The 18,757-nt window shown below is 55.2% G+C and overlaps 2 protein-coding genes across 9 annotated transcripts in view; one reads left to right on the top strand and one right to left on the bottom strand.

Moving 5' to 3' along the window:
• NUP188 (nucleoporin 188) overlaps window positions 1-624 on the top strand; it is a 47,728-nt gene extending 47,104 nt beyond the window's left edge. Inside the window, exon 44 of the mRNA XM_006918042.3 lies at window positions 5-624. Within this exon, the coding sequence (XP_006918104.1) occupies window positions 5-181 (177 nt within the window). The 3' untranslated portion in view covers window positions 182-624. The remainder of the gene's footprint in view (window positions 1-4) is intronic.
• Window positions 625-1,223: 599 nt separating this feature from the next.
• On the bottom strand, window positions 1,224-18,751 carry SH3GLB2 (SH3 domain containing GRB2 like, endophilin B2). 8 transcript variants are annotated; one of them, XM_006918044.3, is made up of 11 exons: window positions 18,668-18,751; window positions 14,256-14,397; window positions 13,254-13,382; window positions 8,667-8,800; window positions 8,318-8,410; window positions 6,045-6,107; window positions 4,322-4,345; window positions 3,778-3,867; window positions 3,351-3,451; window positions 2,690-2,930; window positions 1,224-2,354 (listed from the first exon to the last, which is right to left on the bottom strand). In XM_006918044.3, the coding sequence occupies exons 1-11, from the start codon at window positions 18,728-18,730 to the stop codon at window positions 2,247-2,249; spliced, it is 1,188 nt and encodes a 395-aa protein (XP_006918106.1). In that variant the 5' UTR covers window positions 18,731-18,751; the 3' UTR covers window positions 1,224-2,246. The 8 variants fall into 8 exon arrangements, with proteins under 8 accessions (XP_006918106.1, XP_015449675.1, XP_024906966.1 ...); XM_015594189.2 differs by having other exon boundaries at window positions 14,196-14,397; XM_025051198.1 differs by lacking the exon at window positions 6,045-6,107.
• Between the last annotated feature and the right edge of the window lie 6 nt (window positions 18,752-18,757).

Genomic DNA, 18,757 nt, shown 5'->3' on the forward strand with positions numbered 1-18,757 from the left:
GTAGAGCACGCTGCTCTCCAGCCTCTCACGCTACTTCCGCAGGGGAGCCCCCAGCTCCCCTGCTGCTGGCGTCCTCCCTTCGCCTCAGGGCAAGTCCACCTCTGTCTCCAAGGCCAGCCCCGAGAGTCAGGAGCCTCTGATCCAGCTAGTGCAGGCCTTTGTCCGGCACGTGCAAAGATAGGGCAGTGGCACGCCGCCCGCCTGCCACTCTCCACCAGCCTGCCCAGCAGCCCTGGGCAGCGGGTGTGCTGCTGGCCTGACAGGGCCTGTCTGGGACTGAGAGCAGCTCCTGTCACCCTCTCCTGAGTAGCCACGACTCCGACCACCCGCACACTGGCATTATTTTTGTAATAGATCAAGAGGTCAGCAGCAGGGGCGGGGAGCCACAGTCTGCTGTGCTCACACCCTCACCTTCAAAGTGCCCCAGAGGTGTACGCCTTCCCTTCAAGCATTCCCCAGAGCACTTGACCCCGGCCCAAGAAGAGACGGGGGAGCCAATGTCACGTGCCGCCAGGAGAGGCTGTATGCACGGGTTTGAAAATCTGTTTTCCATGCTCTGTTCTTGCAGTTTTTTGGTAATACTGTGGTCTATTTATACAAATATTAAAATACTGTTTATAGACAGCTGTGTGATATGTGCCTTCAGAGCCCAGGGATGACCAGCCAGCCCCCAGCGCATCGAGCGAGTCTTCCTGGGCGGGGGGCTGGGGAGTGGAGTGGTTTGCGGGGGGCGGGATGGTTACTGATGGCTGACTCACTGACACCCTTCCATTAATGTGCGGGGCTGTGTGTGCTGGGTGGGCACTCAGATTTTCCCTTCCTTGGCTTGCCTAGGTCTGGTCCTCCCACCCATGCCACACACTGCCATTTACCAGCTGGCTGAGCTTATCACTGGGGGTAGCTGCTCCTTCCTATTTATAGCTGTGCCCCCACCTTCTTTCCCCGCTTCAGAAGCCCTGGCAGTGGGGCCCACCAGCCTGTGGCCTCAGTACCTATTTGTGGAGGGCTGGGTCTAAGGGCCTTAATTTAAAATTGTGCTTGTAGTCTAAACCCGCTTGAAGTTTCTAGAATCATCGACTTTCCTGGGCTAAAGTCCTGTGTAGTCACTTGCCAATCAAGGAACCTTGAGGAGGTGACAAATCTTTGTCTGTGACATGAGAATACATGTGAATGTGCTTGGCTCAATGCCGGGCCTACAGGAAACACTGACAGCCATCAATCCCTGGAGCTTAAACCATCACGCGCTTTTATAGTCCATTCTACTCTGCCCAAATTTAGGAAAGTCTGTCTTAGTAATACAGTGTCCACTATGCAGTGTCAGGTATAGGAACTGTGCTCACTCCCATCTGAGCAGCACAGGCCCTGTGGGAGAAGGGGAGTGCTGTGAGCGGTACTTGAAAGAACTTGCTTTTCCCTCTGCCCTAGTGCTTCTGGGAGGAGAGCCAACAGCATTTCTGTGCGTCAGTCTCTGCCTGGAAGTTGGAATGGGGCAAATGTGAAGGCTTCTCTTCCCTTTCCCATCCTCAGGGTCAGCCCCGTGAGGTCCACGACCCCGGACAGGAGCCAGGCAACATGCACGCGAAGGACGGTTTATTACTCGTCACTGGCTAGAGCGCAAGCAGACAGGCAGAGTAAAAAGATCAGTTAAAAAGTGAGTGTGGAGAGGTGCAGGCTGCAGCCACTGTACTTGGCTTGAGCTGTAGGGTGCGAGGGGAGGGTAGCACCGGGGAGAAGCCGCTCCGTGGCCCAGCCCTGCCTCTCCAGCCAGGCTCCCCTCCACTCCAGGTCATTCAGAGGGAACAGCACCCATTCCCTGGGGCCTGCCACAGACCTGCCTGCCCTTACCCCTTCTCTGGTTTTGGCAACTAAAAGGCAGCTGCTCCCTGGCCAAGGGAGCACCGCAAAGCTCCCTCAGGCCCTCTATGCGGACCACCCTCGGGCTGAGGTGCTGAGTGCAGCGACTGTAGCCAGCCCCTCCCTCCTTAGCAAGAGCTGGGAGGGCTGGAGTGCTCGGGACGCACGCAGGGTTGGGGGCTCCAGAACCAGGTCAGAAGCAGGGCTAGGGGAGGAGCTGGAATCATTTAGCCTCTGGGCCCCTCGCAGCTGATGACCAGGGGCAGGGACAGGAAGGGGTTAGTCTCCCCACCCTGAGCAGCTAGGTCACCAACAGACAAGACAGATGGCAGGGCTGCACCCGTCCTCTCCTGCCCAGGCCAGAACAAGCAGGGGCCTGGGAGGGGGCCTGCTTAGCTGAGCAGTTCCAAGTAGGTGACAGGGACCTTCCCTTTCTTGTTGCCTCTCTCGCCAATGAGCCAGTCGGGGTCCATGCCAGGCAGGCTGTAGACAGTGATGAGCTGGAGAGGAGGGCAGAGAGGGAGGGTCACGCCCTGGCCAGGGCAGAACTGGCCCAGGACTGAATGGGGACAGAGCTGTGATCCTGTGACACACGGGCACCTACACCTCCAGAGGTGGGCGTTCACTTCCTCGCCTGCTCTACAGACATGGCAGAGTTGAGGCTGGTTCCTTAGAGCTGGAGCACCCCAAGTTCCCCCGGGTCCTAGCTCCACAGCTAGAGACTCTCAAAGACTTGAAGACTGGTGTAGGGTCTGCGGGTCCAAGGCTCCCAGTCCTGCTTCCCCGGCGTGGTAAGCCAGCCCTTTGCCGCCACCCTAGTAGCACCCAGGCCCACCTCATCAGCCAGCAGGGCCAGCTCACTGCTGTCGGCTGCCTCGTAGTCGTAGAGGACCCGGGCCTTGCGGGTTCCGCTGGCGGGTGGAGCCACCTCCTCCAGGCAGAGCGCGGCCTCTCCCGGAGGGGCCAGGCCAGCCACAGAAGGCTCCACAGGCATAGTGGCCGCAGTGGTGGTGGGTGAGGTGCTGCTGAGGGGCGGGGAGGCGGGCTCTGTGGTGCCCACGAAAGTGCCTGGAAATCTGGAGAGGTGTGGAGGGCACATCTCAGTAGCTGTGAGCTACATCCAGTGCCACGTGCCCCCCAGGACACCAGCTGGGCCCACCGCACAGGTAAAGAGACCCCGTTTACTTACAGGGCTCCCTGGGAGCTGGCAGCATGAAAGGAAAAGTGAAGGGGGAAAAGTGAGGCCCTGTCCCTGCCACCCTTCCACCCCACACTTGAGGAGCCGCTCAGAGGCCCCCAAGGCCAACCACCTCACTGTCATCCAGAGAGGGGGGTGACAGCCCAGCAAAGAGGGTTCCAGGCAGAGCCGGTCTCAGTCGGCAGCCCTCTAACCCGCCCATGCGCAGCGGGGCTTTCTGCGTTTGGGAGGAGGTTCTCGCCCGGGGGAAGGTCGGGCTGCTCATTGGGCCTGGGAGCCAGGGGACCCCAGTGGGCACCTGCCCAGCTGTTTCTGTAAGTCCAGCATGTGGCGGTAGCACTGCGCATAGTAAGTTGTCTGAGATTCAACAAACTCATGGAGGCAGCGAAGGTGATTCACCTGTGGGGAAGAGGCCCAGTGGTGACCGGACGGGCGTCTCGGGATGAAGCGTTCCACCCCCACCCGGTCCTCCGCCACACCCAGGCCCCGCGCTCCAATGGCTTCTGGCCCAGCCTCTTGCTCCTCGGCTGGAGGAGAAGGTTCCCAGCCTTCCAGACTTGCTCTCTCTAGGCTAAATTCCCTGCTTAGGGACCTCGGGCTCCAGCACTGCCCTTCCTCACCTGCTTCCCAGGCCCAGGTGCAGTCACGCCTCATTATGGACAAGTTTAGTGGGGACATGAGTGGTGACAGTGGATAAGGAAGGAGGAAGTGGGAAGAGGACTCACGTGAGTGCTACTGATTCCCTCCAGCAGGAGACGGGTCACCTCTGCCTGTCGATCAAACTCTGTCTGGGCCACTCGGAGCTCCTGCTCGGACTGAGAAGGGCGGGGTAGGGGCTGGTGAGTGTGTCAGAGCCTGAGGCCCCCAGCTTCCCTCCCATCAGCCTTTCCCTGCGCCCTGAGGCCCACCCAGAAGTGGCCTCCTCCCCTCGATGGCAGATGTCACTTCCCACCCACCTCAGACTTTGGGCCTGGAGCCCTGACCCCTGGAGGAACAACTATAGCCCTGCCTGGACCCCATGGGCCAGTTCCGCAACAGCGGACACAGACACAGACCCTGAGGGCTGGGCTTTCACATGGATTGGTCTGCCTGGTGGAGGCACACTGTGGAGGTGGTCTCCCCACGAAAGGGAAGTGGGGCATGGACAGCACCCCCAGAGGCCCTGGCGAGCAGGGAGGGGCAGACCCGGAACTAGAAACAGACCTGCCCGGACTCCCACTCCCCACCCGCTTCCAATCCTCTTCCCCAAGTCCCCTAGCCCCCACTCACCTTGTCCACCTCATCATTCCAGAGCTGTGGAGACCACAACAGGGCCGGTCAGCGAGGGCAGGAGGGGGGAACCAGTCAGCAGGGGACAAGAGGTGGGGAAGGAAAGCTGTACCCCAGAGCTGGTGCCCTGCCCCAGCTCGAGTCTCTGCCCTCTTCCCACCAAAAGCCTTCTCAACTCCCTCCCCAACCCAACCAGAGGCTGGTGTGACAGGGACACTGGTGACCACAGGCCAGTCCAACATGCCACATGCAGGGGCTAGGGACAGCCAGCTGGAAAGTCCTGCTTGGGTTTCTACATTGTCAGCCCCCAAGCACTGACTGGGGTCAAGAGGGACACTGAGCATCCTCCATCCCACTCTGACACCTGGCTAAGGCTGCTGGGCCAGGAGGCAGAACTGTGTGACCCTGGGCCAGTCACTGAACCTTTCCATCCTTCGGCAGAGAAAGGCAGCCTCATGCCTGGGTCACACTGTTCAATGGCCAAAAACAAAGGGCAGTCTCCACCATCTAGAACGCTGCTCCTGCCACGCAGCCCAGGAAGGGGACAGAAAGTATGAGCCAGTCTAGAGAAAGACCCCTCCTCCTGCCACGACTCAGGAGACCCCCTTTCTCCTGCCCACTGCAGGGGAGCTACCCTAGGACTATAACCTGAAATACGGAGCACAAAACGAGGCCAGCCCTGTGAGCAGAGATGCCCCGCCACATCTGTCAGGAAACCGTATCACCGGAAGCCACCTCCACGTGTACAGATGTAGGGTGCACAGTAATAAGGGCCTGGTGGCTTAAACTGTGGTTGACGTCCCCAAGGGAAGATGGCCCAGCCACCAAATGACTGCACGAATACACGCGGCAACATGCTTGTGACAGAGGTGAAGAGGAGCCAGAGGGTCTGTGTGGGAGGACGTCACCCATGGGGGAAGTGGCAGGACAGAGAAAAGGCAGGAAAAGGCACAGCAGTGGTTGTGACAGGCATGACGGGAGGAATGTGATCGGCCTGTTTCCCACACTAAACAGTAAATACCAGCTATCTCGATGAAGCTGTAGAATAGATACCGAGACATTCAAAGTCTTCTGCTCCTGCCCCGGTCCCCGCCCACCCCACCCCGCTTCGACTTCTGTCCTCCTCAGGACAGACCCTGTTCCCGATCCTCTGGGCCCGGGCACAAGCTGCCCCTTCCGCCTCGATGCCCTCCCTCCCTCCCTGCTCATCGCCAAGGTCCCCTCACGCTCCCACGACACCCAGCAGATGTGCCATAAAGGCAGCTGGATGAACAGCACCACCCTTGTCGCCTGTCTTCAGGGGTCTGTGAACTCGTTGCTGGCCAGGCCCAGGCCTCCCCTCTCCTCAGGGCTGCACAGGGCCTGGCAGGCAGGAATGGTGAGTGGGGGTTGGGAAGCAGGGCCTGTTTTGAGGGACCAGGGTTGTGGTTGGTGCAGGCTGACTCTCAGGTCCACTAGAGATGGGACAGCTGCCGCCCCAAGTGCACTGCACTGTTCAGTGCGGCTGGTCCAGTCTCCACCATCAGCATTTTACAGGGAGAAGCGAGGCCGGTCACAGGGCACGGGGACAGGGGACAGGCAGGTGGACGGAGCCTTTTGGCACTGGCCTGACTGAGTGAGCAGTGGCCCTGCCTTACCCTGTTTCCTGTTTGCTGTGCCACAGGCCCTTCAGTGTGGGAGGGGCTGGGGGAGGCCAGGGGTGGGGTGGGGTGGGGGCGCTTACCGCGGAGGCGCTGGCCGAGAGAATGTAATTACGAGGTCTAGTCTCCTGAAAGTCAGGCACCGTCTGGCAGGGACAGAGTTCATGGGGGAAGAGGGGGTCACACTGGGCTGGGGCTGGGCTGGGGCCAGGAGGCCACCCCAGAGTCTCCCACAAGGTGACGCCAGGAGCCCTCGGCCCCAGGGACAGGAGGCTACAGACAAATACATTATAGACCCCCCTATTCCCCCTGCTCCCCACGCCCACCACCTGGAGAGGTGGGTTTAGAGACCCAGAGAACAGAGACGAAGACCAAGTGGGTGGACACGCTGGGGAGGCCAGCAGAGCAGATGCAACACGGAGACAGCCTGCGGCTGCTGTCACACCCTTTGCCTCTGGGCAAGTCACAGACTGGATCCAGCCCCTGGCCCAGGGGTCATGGCCCACACCTCCCTGGACCCCAGTCTCACTCGGATGTCCCGGTTAGACCCAGTCTTCAAAACAAACACCTCCCCCCACAGCTTTCTCCATTCCAGAATCTCCACACTCATCTCTTGGCCCGGCAGCAAAGACCAGGCCCCTCCCCCACAACGAAGATGGACAGATGGATGCACGGATAGACAGAGTGACAGGCTTTCAACATTTGCAAAAAGCTGACTCACAGGCTCCAATGCCTGGCATCCTCCCCCAATAACAGAGGCTACCGATGGTAGCGGCTCTGCTGGGGAGACCAGCTGCTTGCAAAATGCCCCAAGGATGGGCCCCAGGCCGGCCATGGCACTGCGGGCCCCAGGCCGGATGGGCAAACCAGAAGCAGCACAGCACATGAGACAGGTATACTCACATCTCCCTCACACTGAGCCAAGTTACCCAAAGCAGAACGGAAAGGAACAAAAACAAAGAGTTAGTGAGTCCACAGCGCAGGCGGGAGCAGGCCCCCCAAGCCCCGGCGGGAGGGGACACTAGGTGGACGGGCAGATGGACACACGTGACTCGCCCCCTGGAGGGTGTCCTGCTACGTGCGTGTGCGTGTGTCTAGAAGGGTAGGGATGAGGAAGTGAATTGCTGGGCGTGAGTCCTCTGGGAATCTGTACCTGGGCTGCCCAGGTCCCAGCTCCGGGGAGGGCATCCCGGCCTAACCCCAAGGCCTGAGGTTGTCCCGGTCAACCAATCCGGTGACTAAGAAAAGGCTGCCTGGCCTGGATGATGGAGGAAAAAGCTTGTTCTGGCCAAGACATTCCAGAGAGGTTGTCCAGCTCTGAGTGACAGGAAGATCATCCTGTCCAGGTGACTTATAAAGGTCCTAGCCAACCCAAACAAGACTCCAGTGGCTGAGCCCGCCTCCAATCTGGACCCCACACACCTAGATGAGCTGATTAGTTCAGGATACAGAACATCTGTATCCGTATCTACCCAGAGGCTGTGCAGGCCCAACTCCACAGCCCCACGCGGCCACACTGTGAGAGGGGACACACGGAGGAGGTTGGAGGCCAGAACGCTCACGAGCAGCTGAGAGCCTGGGCTGCACCTGGCCTTCCTTGGCTGAGCGTCTGGGTAGGCACAGGTTTCCCTGGCATGCTCGAGACCTGGGGACTCCCTCCTCAGGGTGTGGCCTTAGGGTCCCTACACCCCCAAGCAGCCTGGCATGCCAGGAGTGTGCTCACCCTTGGGCCCAGCTCTCCCAACCCTGGCCTAGCCCTGGGCAAACTGTCTCACTCTGCGTCCCACTGGCCCGTCCTGGCTGAACAGGCCTCAGTGAGCTGAGTGAAGGGGCTGCCGAGACAGCCCCGGCCTGACCTAGTCTCATGGGGCCACCTGGAAGGGCCCCACAGACATGCTCCGGAGCAAGCATGCGGTCCTGCTCTTGGGTTGTCCACACTGTCACAGGGGGACCTGAGCAAGGGTGCCCTGGGACCAGCACTGGAGCAGCGGCTGTGGCAGTTAGTAAGGGCGAGCCATGCCCAGGCAGAGCATCGGGGGGCAAGGGGTGGCGGGAGCATGCGAGACTCTAACTGCGTCCGTCTGGGGAGGCTGCAGGGTGCCCTGAGCCCAGGTTGGGGCACTGCTGGTCAGCCCACCCCGTAAGTGCCCCGGGACCCAGAGCTCTGGGTGGCCAGGGTCCCTTGGGGGTGATGGCAAAGAGGTGTGACCTGAAGTGGCCAGCTTGGACCAGTGCCCCCAGCCAGGCCTCTCCAGGCAGCGAAAGAGGAGAGCAGTCATGCCAAACACCAGGTCCTTTCACCGCCACCCCCGACTCTAACCAGAGCCGGCGGTGGGAGGTCAGCGGGGACACCTACCGTGGCTTTGGCTTCCGCGGCCTTGGCCTTCTTCAGCCGGGCTTTGCAGGCGTCCAGGTCTAGACGCCGGTTTTGGAGGAGCCGCCTCTCCTTCTGCAGGTGGGGAAGAGGGAATAGTGAGACCCTGGGCCGTGGCAGGACTGGCCTATGGGGCCATCTGGTCAAGACAGGGGAAACTGAGGCCCAGACCGGGAAGGTTATCCACTCCAGGTCGCTCAGTCCACAAGAGCCACGTCTGGGGAAGCCCCAGGTGTGCTCGGTGCCCAGCGTGGGAGGAGAGCTTTGCTCACGGCGCTGAGGAGAGGGCTGCCCTGGTCACGGGGAAGCAGAGTGGTCCCAGGTCCCTCACCGAGATGGTCTTCCAGTCCCCTTCTAGGAAGTTGCGCAGGGGCGTGAGGAAGTTGATGGAGGCCGTGTGGATGAAATCCCGCTCTGCGGCTCCCAGGCGCTTCTCAGCCTCTGCCACCTTGATCAGGGTCTTCCCTGAGAAAACAGAGTTGGAGGTGAGGAGGGTCAGGCTGAGGCCGCTCAGAGCCCAAGAATGAGCGGGTGCTGAAGAGGCAGGAGCAAGGATGCTAAGGGCAGCATGGCCGGCCTGGGAAACATGGACACAATCTACGTACCCATCGGCTGGGGGCTGACAAATAAATAGTGGGCCATTCAAAACATGGAACATTACACTGCCATTAAAAAGACTGGGAGGGAGTGGGAGTTTGGAATGATAGAGAAAGGAACACAACCGATCCTCGCCCAAAGAGCATGAATAAAACTAAACAGTTGTCAAAAACAACCCTTTCTGGACTCTGGAAAAGGATGAAAGTGATTGAGAAGCAAGCAAGTGATTGAGAAGCATTTATTCTAGAACTGCTAGACTCTGGGAAGGACAATGGGAGCCTGTGGCTTTTTGGCTCCCACCTCCTCCAGCTCCGTGATGCTACAGCTCTACCAGGCAGGGGCGAGCCCTGAGGCTGGTAATCCTGCTGCTGGAGGGGGCTCACTTGATTTGGGCTGGAGCGCCATTGAAAAACACACAGATGCTACCGAAAACAACAGTGATCTCAATGGCAAATAATCAGGAAAGGCCAACACCACGGCTAACTTGAAGCTGGAATGCTGGTTGGAACAGGCAACAGACCTGGCAGAAATTTCACAGGAGATCTGGGAAACGAGATAGTCATAATGGGCCTTGATAAATTTCTAGATACCTCCAGTGGACTGGAAGGCTATGCGTGCGTATAGCACGCTCAGGAGAGACTGGAGAACCACAGCTGCTACTGATCCTAGGCTGAGCAGGACACTTTGCACACTCACAAAGTGAATGCTGGGCAGACTTGTAGACTGCTTTGCACGTGTTCCCCAGCCAGCTCACAATTGCATCAGTAAACCTTTAATGGTGCAATATTAAGCACGACCTCTGACCAGTTGCTGGCTGACTACTAACACATGCTGCCCGAGGAGCAACCCCTATGAAGCTAGGCTTAAAAATAAAAAGAATGATTTTAAAAAAACAAAGGCACAGGAATCAGTAGCTGCATAGTGCAGGGGACACAGACTAAACAATGAGCTAAAGCAAGTCTGTAAACAAACAGCAACAGCAACCCACAGGAGGATCTAAATTCAGAGCTGCTACATTATATAAAATGTCCGGATTCAACAAAATATTATGAAACACGCAAAGAAGTAGGTAAGTATGGTCAATACACAGGGAAAAAAGTAATCAGTAGAAACTGCCTCAAAGGAGGCCCAGATGTTAGGCTTAACAAAGACTTCTGAGCAGCTACTACAAATATGTTACTAAAAAAACTAACAGAATTGAAACTAATTTAAATAAATAAATTAAAAATTTTTTAAAAAGCTAACGGAAATCACATTTAAAGAATTACAGGCAAATACGTCAAATGACTCATCAAATAAAGAATATCAATAAAGAGATAAAAAATTATAAAAGAAATGGAATTCTGGAGTTGAAAAGCACAATGACAGATATGGCAAATGCGGGGGAGGGCTCCACAGGCTGAGCTGGCAGAAGAAAAAAATCAGCAACTTTGAAGAAAGATCAATAGAGATGATGTCATCTGAAGAACAGGAAGAAAAATGACAGCCTCGGAGACCTAGGGGAACACCATCAAGCAAACCAACACATGAGTGAGTAACATGAGTCCCTGGAGGAGAGGAAGGGACAGAAAAAAATATTTGAAGAAATGATAGCCAAAAATGCGCTGAATGTGATGAAAAACATGAGTCTCCATATCTAAGAAATTCAACAAACCAAAAATAGGATAAACAGAGAGATCCACAGCTAAGACATCTTAGCCAAACCGTTGAAAGACTGAGACAAAAAGTCTCAAAAGCAGCAAGAGGAAAGTGACCCTTCACATACAAGGACCAGATTAACCAAAGACTTCTCATCAGAAACAGTGAGGTCAGACAGCAGTGAGATGATACAGTCCAAGTGACGAAAGGAAAACACCCTCAGCCAAGAATTCTACATACGGCAAAACCGTCCTCCTAAAAGTGAACACTATTAAAATAAAGACAACTCCCAGATAAACAAAGACGGGAAGAATTCATGGCCAGAAGACTTGCCATGAAAGAAATACTTCAGGTTCAAAGGAAATGACACCAGATGGTAACTTGAATCCACATAAAGAAATAAACGGCACCAGTAAAGGTGATTATAAAGGCGATCATGAAAGGCAATATAATTTTTTTCACTTTTCTTAACTGACTTAAAAGACAACTGCATAAAACAATCATCATAAAATTGTATTTTGGGGCTTACAAGACCTAAAGGTGTAATACGCGTGACGACGAGATGGGACAGGGAATGGAGCGAAGTTTCCATATTTCACTCGAGCTACGTCAGTATTACTCTGAAGTAGACTGTGATAAGTCAAAATGCATATTGTAATTCATGTTGTAAAACCACTAATAAGTTTTTTTTAAGTAAAAAGAGCAACAAAAATTAAAATGTTTCATTAGAAAACATCTATTTAACACAGAAGAAGGCAGTAAAGGAGGAACAGATGAACACAAAGGACTCGAGACGTAGAGAAAAACAGTAACAAAATGGTATATGTAAATCCGACCACACCGGCACTTACATCGAAGGTAAAAGGATTAAACAGGCCAATCGGAAGGCGAAGACTGTCAAACAGGGTATTTGCTTAAAAATCCAAATAGAGGCTGTCTATAAGAGACACGCTTTGGACTTAAAGACATAAATAGTCCGAAAGTAGGAGGACAGCAAAAGGTATACCGTGCAAATAGCAGCCATAAGAGAACAGGAGTGGCTGTACTACTATCAGATAAAACAGACTTTAGACAAAAATAAAGTTACTAGAGACAAATAGCAGTGCCTTACAATAAGAGTCAATTCGGCAGAAGGATATACAATTATACACATACAGGCCTAACAACACAGCTCCAAGATACATGAAGCAAACACGGACAGACTGAAGACGGAAGGAGACAGACAGCTCAACAGAAATAGACTTCGGTATTCTCGACGACAGGTAGGACAAGACAAAATCAGCAAGGAGACAGAAGATCTGAACACTATCGACCAATGTGGCTCAGCTGACATCTCTACAACACTCTACCCGAAACATAATCTATAACCTTCTCAAGCGAGCGTGGAACATTCTCCAGGAGAGACCGTATACTAGGCCATCAACAAGTTTTAATAAATGTAAAAGGACTAAAATCATGCAAAGCATGTTCTCTAAGTGAAATTAATTTAGAAATCGACGACAGGAGGAAACTTGAAAAATCTACAAATATCTAGAAATCAAACACCATCCCGTTGGTGGGAATATAAAACCACACAGGCACTTCCTTTGGAAGAGTTTGGTAATTTCTTAAAAAGTTCAACACAAATTTACCACATGACACAGCAATTCCACTTTCTAGGTGTATACCCAGGAGAGGTGAAAAAAATACGTATTCACAAAGGTCCCTGGGCAAATGTTTACAGAAAAACCCAAAATGTCAAACGGTGTCAAACGGCGAGCAGATAAAATCCATACAATAATATACTATTCAGCAATAAAAAAAGAAATCCTAAAACACGCTACCATAGGGATGAACCTCAAAGACATGACGTGAGTAGAAAGAAGCCAAATGCAAAATAACCATATACTCTATGATTCCATTTCTATGAACTATTCAGACCAGGGAGGCCGGTAGCGCCACAAAGCACATCAGTGGTTGGCTGGGGTGGCGGTGGAGACCATAAGTAAACACGAGGGATTTTTTTGCAGGTAATGGGATGTTCTTTAAATTGGATCGAGGGGGTGTTTGCACAACTCTAAACGTACCGAAAATCATTGCATTACACAATTAAAACAGGCGCATTTTATGGTATATAAACTATACCTCGATAAAACTTTATAAAACTAAAGATGAAAAAAATAAAATGAAATAAAAATAAAGATTGAACAAAGTAGTCACAGGGATATAAGTGCAGCTTAGGGAATCTAGTCAATAATATTGTAATAACTATGTATAGTGCCAGGTCGGGGGATCGCTTTGTAAATTCTATAAATGTCTAACCACTAGGATATACACCTGAAACTAATACAAAATAATATTGAACGTCTACTCTAATTGAAAAATAAAGATTTTAACAATCAATCAAGACTGAGGTGGCTCTATAAAGTGCTACTGTGAAGACATCTATAATGCGACGCCGAGGTTAAAAATCAAGTTTCAGAACGCACACTACGATCCCATTAAACAAGGCACACAAACCAAAACTGGTTAAGAGACCTCCATTTTTTACTCTGTTTTCCTTGCTACTGTTTGAGATTTTTACAATTAGCATGAATTCAGGTATTATATGGGTAACGACAAAGACAAAGTAACGAAGGGGCGGGGAGGGAGGAAAATGAGGGCCAGAGACCAGGAGCCCCGCCGGCTGCAGGGCCTGGCTCACCGTAGGGAGTGGTGGGCCCCAGCTCGCCGGCCGCCTCTGTCATGTACTGTGCCAGCAGCTCCCCATTGGTGACCCGAGAGGGCACCTTCCTGTCCAGCTTCTCGTACAGGAACTCCTCCACTCGGGCACCTGTGGGCGACAGAAACCAAGTTATAGGACTCTTCCGTCCAACCCAACGATGAAAGCCATAGTGACAGGAACAGACCCAAAAGAGATAGCGACAGATACATAGAAACGAATGATAATGACAGCACAACACACCAGGACACATTGTATCAAAGTTATCAGAAATCAACGACAAAGAAACAGACCCAGACCAGAGCCTGCCCAGCCTCCTGACTTCCAGAGTGTTCTCTTGCTGATGCCCACTTCAATCCTATGAGACTGGCCCTCGACCCTGAGGCACCCCTCACTCTAGAGGGGAGGTGGCCATGGCTCAGAGACATGAAAGGCCTGCCCCAGGCCCCTCACCTGGGGGTGACGGGCCCAAGGTCAAGGCCCCCTCGCTTCTCCCACATTACAGTATAGAGTTACGGAACAAAACACACATATGAACTGTGCCCTAACCCTGCAAACAGCCAACTTACAGGCAGAGCAGCATCTCTACCCCGAGGACCCCTCTGACCCTCTGTGCCCACGGGCTCTCCTGCGGTTTGCTCCTGCTTGCTCCGTGCTCCAGGGTGACTCTGGACAAGCCCCTCCCCCATCTCTGGGCCTCGCTGCCCGCGTTCCAAGGCCCCAGCTGGTGTTTCTCCTGCCTCTTCTCCCAAGTGTGTTCCCCTTTCCAGGCACTTCCTCCACTCCTCCGGGCCAAGCTTAGCGTTTCTGTCGCTCCACAGAGCCCACCTGGCACCGAGTCCGCTGTTTTCTTTGACTGGGACCCCCCGCAGCAGCCTCAGCCCCCAAAGTCTAACCGGCATCTCAGCCAACACCCAGTCCCACCTGCTAGCCTCTGCCACCAGCTTCCTGCCCTCGCCCCAGGACCAGTACCAGTCCACTCACTGGGGTTGGGCTGCAGAAGCACCTCCGTCTGCCTCAGGATTTTCTCCGTCCAGTTCTTGGTGCTGTCCGCCCGGGCCAGAAGGTTCTCAAAGTGGGCATCAAGCTCGGTCTTCTCGGCCTGGCCAAATTTCTCCTCTGTGAACTGTGTGGGCAGGGCTCAGAAGGAGGAAGGGAGGACTGTCCCTGCCCCCGTCCCCTCCCCTCTAGCCGGAACCCAGGTCCCAAGCTCAGGAAACTTCCTCCGTCCGCATCCTGTTCTGCAACCTTGATCAAGTTACGACCCCATCCTGGGCCTCGGCTTGCCCCGCTGTGAAATGAGGTGGCAGACCAGAGTTTGGGGGTCATGGCTTCTTTTGGAAATCCAATGAAAGCTACAGATCTCTTCCCCTCGAAAAAAGCACATCTGTACAAAACCTGGCCTACTACTACTTAGAGGGGTAAGGGACCCTTGGGAACCCATCGCGAAGGGTCCTCCAAGCCTGACTCTGTAGGAAAGAATTTGGCAGTAAGCGCTTGCGGAACAAACAGGGCACAAAGCAGGTTTTGGGGTTACCAAGAGGCTTAGTGGAGGGCTGGGAGGCCCTGGGGAGGGGGCCAGGGGGGAGAATGGTTCTAGAATCGGAAGGACCTGATTTAAGTCTCAATTCTGCTATTGATGAGCTGTGTGACCTTAGGAAGTGGTTTTGCCTCTCCAAGCACCAGTTTCTTGAGCTGAAAAACGAGGATGGGTCACAGCACGCCTTTCATAGGTTGTGAGGACGAAATGAGAAGACCTGAGGCCGGGGTCTGGCAGGCAGTCGGCCGGTGCTCGACGGTGCTACTTGTTAAGAGCTGATGGGCGGAGACAGCTGGGAAGGAAAGACTGTGTGGGACGAAGACTGCACGGCCTCCCGCCGCCTGGTGTGATGGATGGGGAACAGTGCCAGCCTATCGGAGCCAGCTCCAAGCACACCCAAGGCCCAGAAAGCTCAGCAGCCCCACCCCAAGGCCAAGCAGGGACCAGAATGTCACACACGTCCCCCATTAGAGCTGGCAGAAGCCACATGGGCCACCTACGAACAATCGGAAACCAGCCCAAGTCCTGGCCCCTCTGATCTAGAAGGGCCCTTGAACAAATGTCCCCATAGGGCCACCAAGGCCTTCTCCAGCCAGAGGAAAGAGTCTGCTCAAGGTCACAGCCAAACAGCAGAAGGGGAAACACTGCAGGAAGATCGGTAATAACAACAGATATTGTTGACAGTCTTGGTGGCCCGACTCTACGCCAAGAGCTTTACTAATGACCCCTCTGTAACTTCGACAGCCCTCCAAGGCCATCGGGTCAAGTTTCCCATTTCACAGACGATGCCACTGAGGCTGACAAAGGGCAGACTGTGCTGGCGTCGGGGTCATCGCGGGCTAGGGGTCTGGAGGCCCTTCCCAGACTATGTGGCAGTGATGAATTATCCAGAGACCAAGGCCGACCCCAGAAGCAGAGAGCAGGAGGCAGCCACCAATAGTCCTGCATCTAGTCAGGCTGCTTGGCAGCCATCAATTATGCAACAGGGCTTGGGTTTCTCTCTGCAGGGCTGGGCGGCCAGGGCTATAGCCTGCGGCTCTCCACCTTGGACCAGCTGCTCAGGCCTCCCCGCCTCTCCCCATTCCTCATCTCCCCCACCTTCCCCAAACTGAGGCCTCCCAGAGCCAGGCCCCAACCAGGACTCACCTCACCCAGCCCTCTGAGCCGGTGGCCTCAGCCCCATTTTCCAGATGAGGAAACCAAGGTGCAGGGAGGCAGCCCCCTCTCTGGTCCTCAGTTTCCCACCTGGAGAATGGGGATAACAGAATCTATCTGATGGGATATTTGGAAGGTGCTTAGATATTTGGAAGGTGCATCAGACACAGTATGGGTCTGATGAATATTAGCTGGTGTTATCATCATCATCTCAATAACAGGCTTCCCTCAGGTCCCTCCTTGGCTCTCAGGAGCTACCTAGAGACTTCCTTACCACAATGGTACCAGTAACCCCGGTTTAGGTGACATGTACCTCAGCATCTCCCTGCCTTACCAGGGTTAAGGGTGGCCCTCCGTCACTCACGCTCCATGTCCACCCATGTCCAAAGTCCTACCAGGTTTTCTCAACCTCTTGGGCATCCATCCCATGTCCACTGTTGTCTGCCTGGCTCGGATGATGACGATGCCACTGCCTCCCTGGATTTTATTGTTATTACTTCTCTTGCTCCTCGTACTGTTACTGCAATTCCTACTGATAGTATTAGTACTATCGCTTCTACTGCCCACCCCACCCCTACTGGCATGGTACCCAGAAACGCCTGTTTTCCTGCCTCAGTGCCCTTAGCTGAGCTGTTCCCACCACCTGGACCAACTTCACAAACCCCCCTGACTTTCAAGGCACAGTTCACGGACTAGGAAGCCATCTCAGCATCGCCCATGCAAAAGGGGTCCAGAGTCCAGATTCTTCCCCCAGTCCCCGGGTCTGGTTCCCTACCAGATGGGAGTGGGGCGAGGCTCTGAAAGGTGCCCCTGGTACACGGGAGGGGCTGAGCGCTTACCCAGCATGCCCCGGGTCCTACACAGAGATGCTGCCTACACACTGATACTAAAACACCCCCTCCTATCCCTCCTGGCTGACTCCTATCCCAGGGCAGACTGGCCTGGGTGGGTCCCCTGAGTGTCCTGTCCTGCTCAGTTCACATTTCAGGCCCCTCTCTCCTCTGGCCTGCCACCCTGCCCCATCCCTGCCAAGGGGAAGGGCCCGGAGCTTCAGAGGCTGATGCCTGCAGTCCCAGGCTGCTCCCTGCAAGATGGCAGCAGCAGGGGGTGGGCGTGCGGAGCCAGAGAAAGCCTCTATTTATAAAGCTCCCAGCTCCCTCCTCCACCCTGGAGGCTGGGGCCTGGGTGCTGGCTCCCACTCCAGTATGACTGACCAGTGGGCTTGGCCCCACCAGGCGAAGCGAGGCCATAGGGCTCAAGTCTCTCCACATCGGGGCCCTGCAAGCCCTGGCCAGGTCAGGTGCCAGGGCCCCACAGTCGCAGAAAACCAGATCAGGTTCTTCCCAGATGTTCCAGATAACACGGCAGCCATATCAACACTGGAAGGACTTCCCACCTACCAGATGGACTGGGGCTGTCTGTCCCAGGGGCTCTGGGGCCTGGCATCCCCATGGGGCTTGGAATGAACACCAAGCAGCAAATCCTCAACGGGACATTGGGCTTTCTAGTAAACACAGCCACACAGGCTTCCAAGAGAAGGGCTGGGGCTGGGCTTCTCCAGAGATCCAACAGCAGGGCAAGGACAAACACAGAAGCCGGATGCCCTGGGTCTGTAAGACACCCTGAAGGACAGACGGGTGTTACACCTGATTGACAGAAGGGGACATGGAGGCTCCCAGAGAAGTGACTTGCCCAAGGTCACATGCTGCACGAGCGCAGTACCAACCATGTTAACACCAATAGTGAGCTTGCCTTAGTGAGCACACACAAGCAGAGCCTCACAGCCATCCTGGGAGGGAGGGATTGCTAAGCCCATTTTCCAGACTGAGAAACTGAGGCCCAGAGAGGCTGAAGCCCCTTTCCCAGGGTCACAAGAGGGAGCATCTACATCCACAGCTGACTCTAGGTGTTCACCTTTACAATCAGCTGCCTAGGTTTCTCTCTCCGCCCCCAAGTGGATAGGACTTGTTCCAATCCCTGCATCACTGGCCTGGGCGACTTCCCAAGGAGGGCACCCAGCCAGACCCCAGCCTTCTCCCCATCCCCCAGGCCTGGGGAAATATGAGGAAACAGGCCTCCCAGGGAGCAGAAAGGAAATAACCCCAGCCCTCCTGGCGTCCGGACTGACTATCCAAGCGTGTAAAAGGGACCTGTGAGAATCATGCTGCTGCAATGGGCATCAGCCCATTGCACAGGTGCGGTGACTGAGGCTCAGAGAAGGGGTCGTGGCGCATGAATGAGTCCTTGGGCCGGGACTCAGGCCTGCAAGGGCCTGCCGGGAGCCAGAGTCACTGCTGGGCAAGGGCAGGGAGGCCGGCACCGCTTGGCGCCCTCTCCCCTCCTCAGCAGAGTCCCTATCGGGGCCCTGGGCAGTTGCCAGAGCAGCGGAGTAACCCTGCCGGTCGAAATGCTGGGCACTGATACTTCCGTAGGCAGCAGGGCCGAGGCCCGGCTCAGTCCCCATCCCCCGGCCACACTGAGGGTGCGGCCAGTGGCCCGCCGCCAGGGGCCTTTCTCTCTCCTGGGCAGCGCAGAAGTCGGGGATGTGCGAGGCTAAGGTGTCCGCGAAGCGGGGAAAGGGGCGGCAGCCTGGAGGGGCTTCTCCTGCGCTCCCTAGACTCTGCTGCAGGGGTGCCGCCGGCCCACCCCACATCCGGGCCCCGGGAACCCGCTGCGCCGGGCCCAGGGCGCACGGCCTCACCTGCACCGCCCGGGTAAAGAAGATGCCCGCGTCCGACGCCAGCTTTTTCATGTTGAAGTCCATGGCGCGCCGCAAGGACGGCCGCGAGCA

The sequence above is a fragment of the Pteropus alecto genome, unplaced genomic scaffold (assembly GCF_000325575.1).
Source record: "Pteropus alecto unplaced genomic scaffold, ASM32557v1 scaffold67, whole genome shotgun sequence".
Taxonomy (NCBI): domain Eukaryota; kingdom Metazoa; phylum Chordata; class Mammalia; order Chiroptera; family Pteropodidae; genus Pteropus; species Pteropus alecto.

Bases quoted from the DNA above. Each gene is read 5' to 3' on its own strand.
- SH3GLB2 (XM_015594189.2), bottom strand. From the start codon at position 18,730: ATGGACTTCAACATGAAAAAGCTGGCGTCGGACGCGGGCATCTTCTTT. The intron at 8,411-8,666 runs GTGAGGGACCTG...CCCCACCTGCAG, and splicing joins GGGACTGGAAGACCATCTCG to AAGGAGAGGCGGCTCCTCCA. The intron at 3,868-4,321 runs GTGAGTGGGGGC...CGCCCTTCTCAG, and splicing joins GGAATGATGAGGTGGACAAG to TCCGAGCAGGAGCTCCGAGT.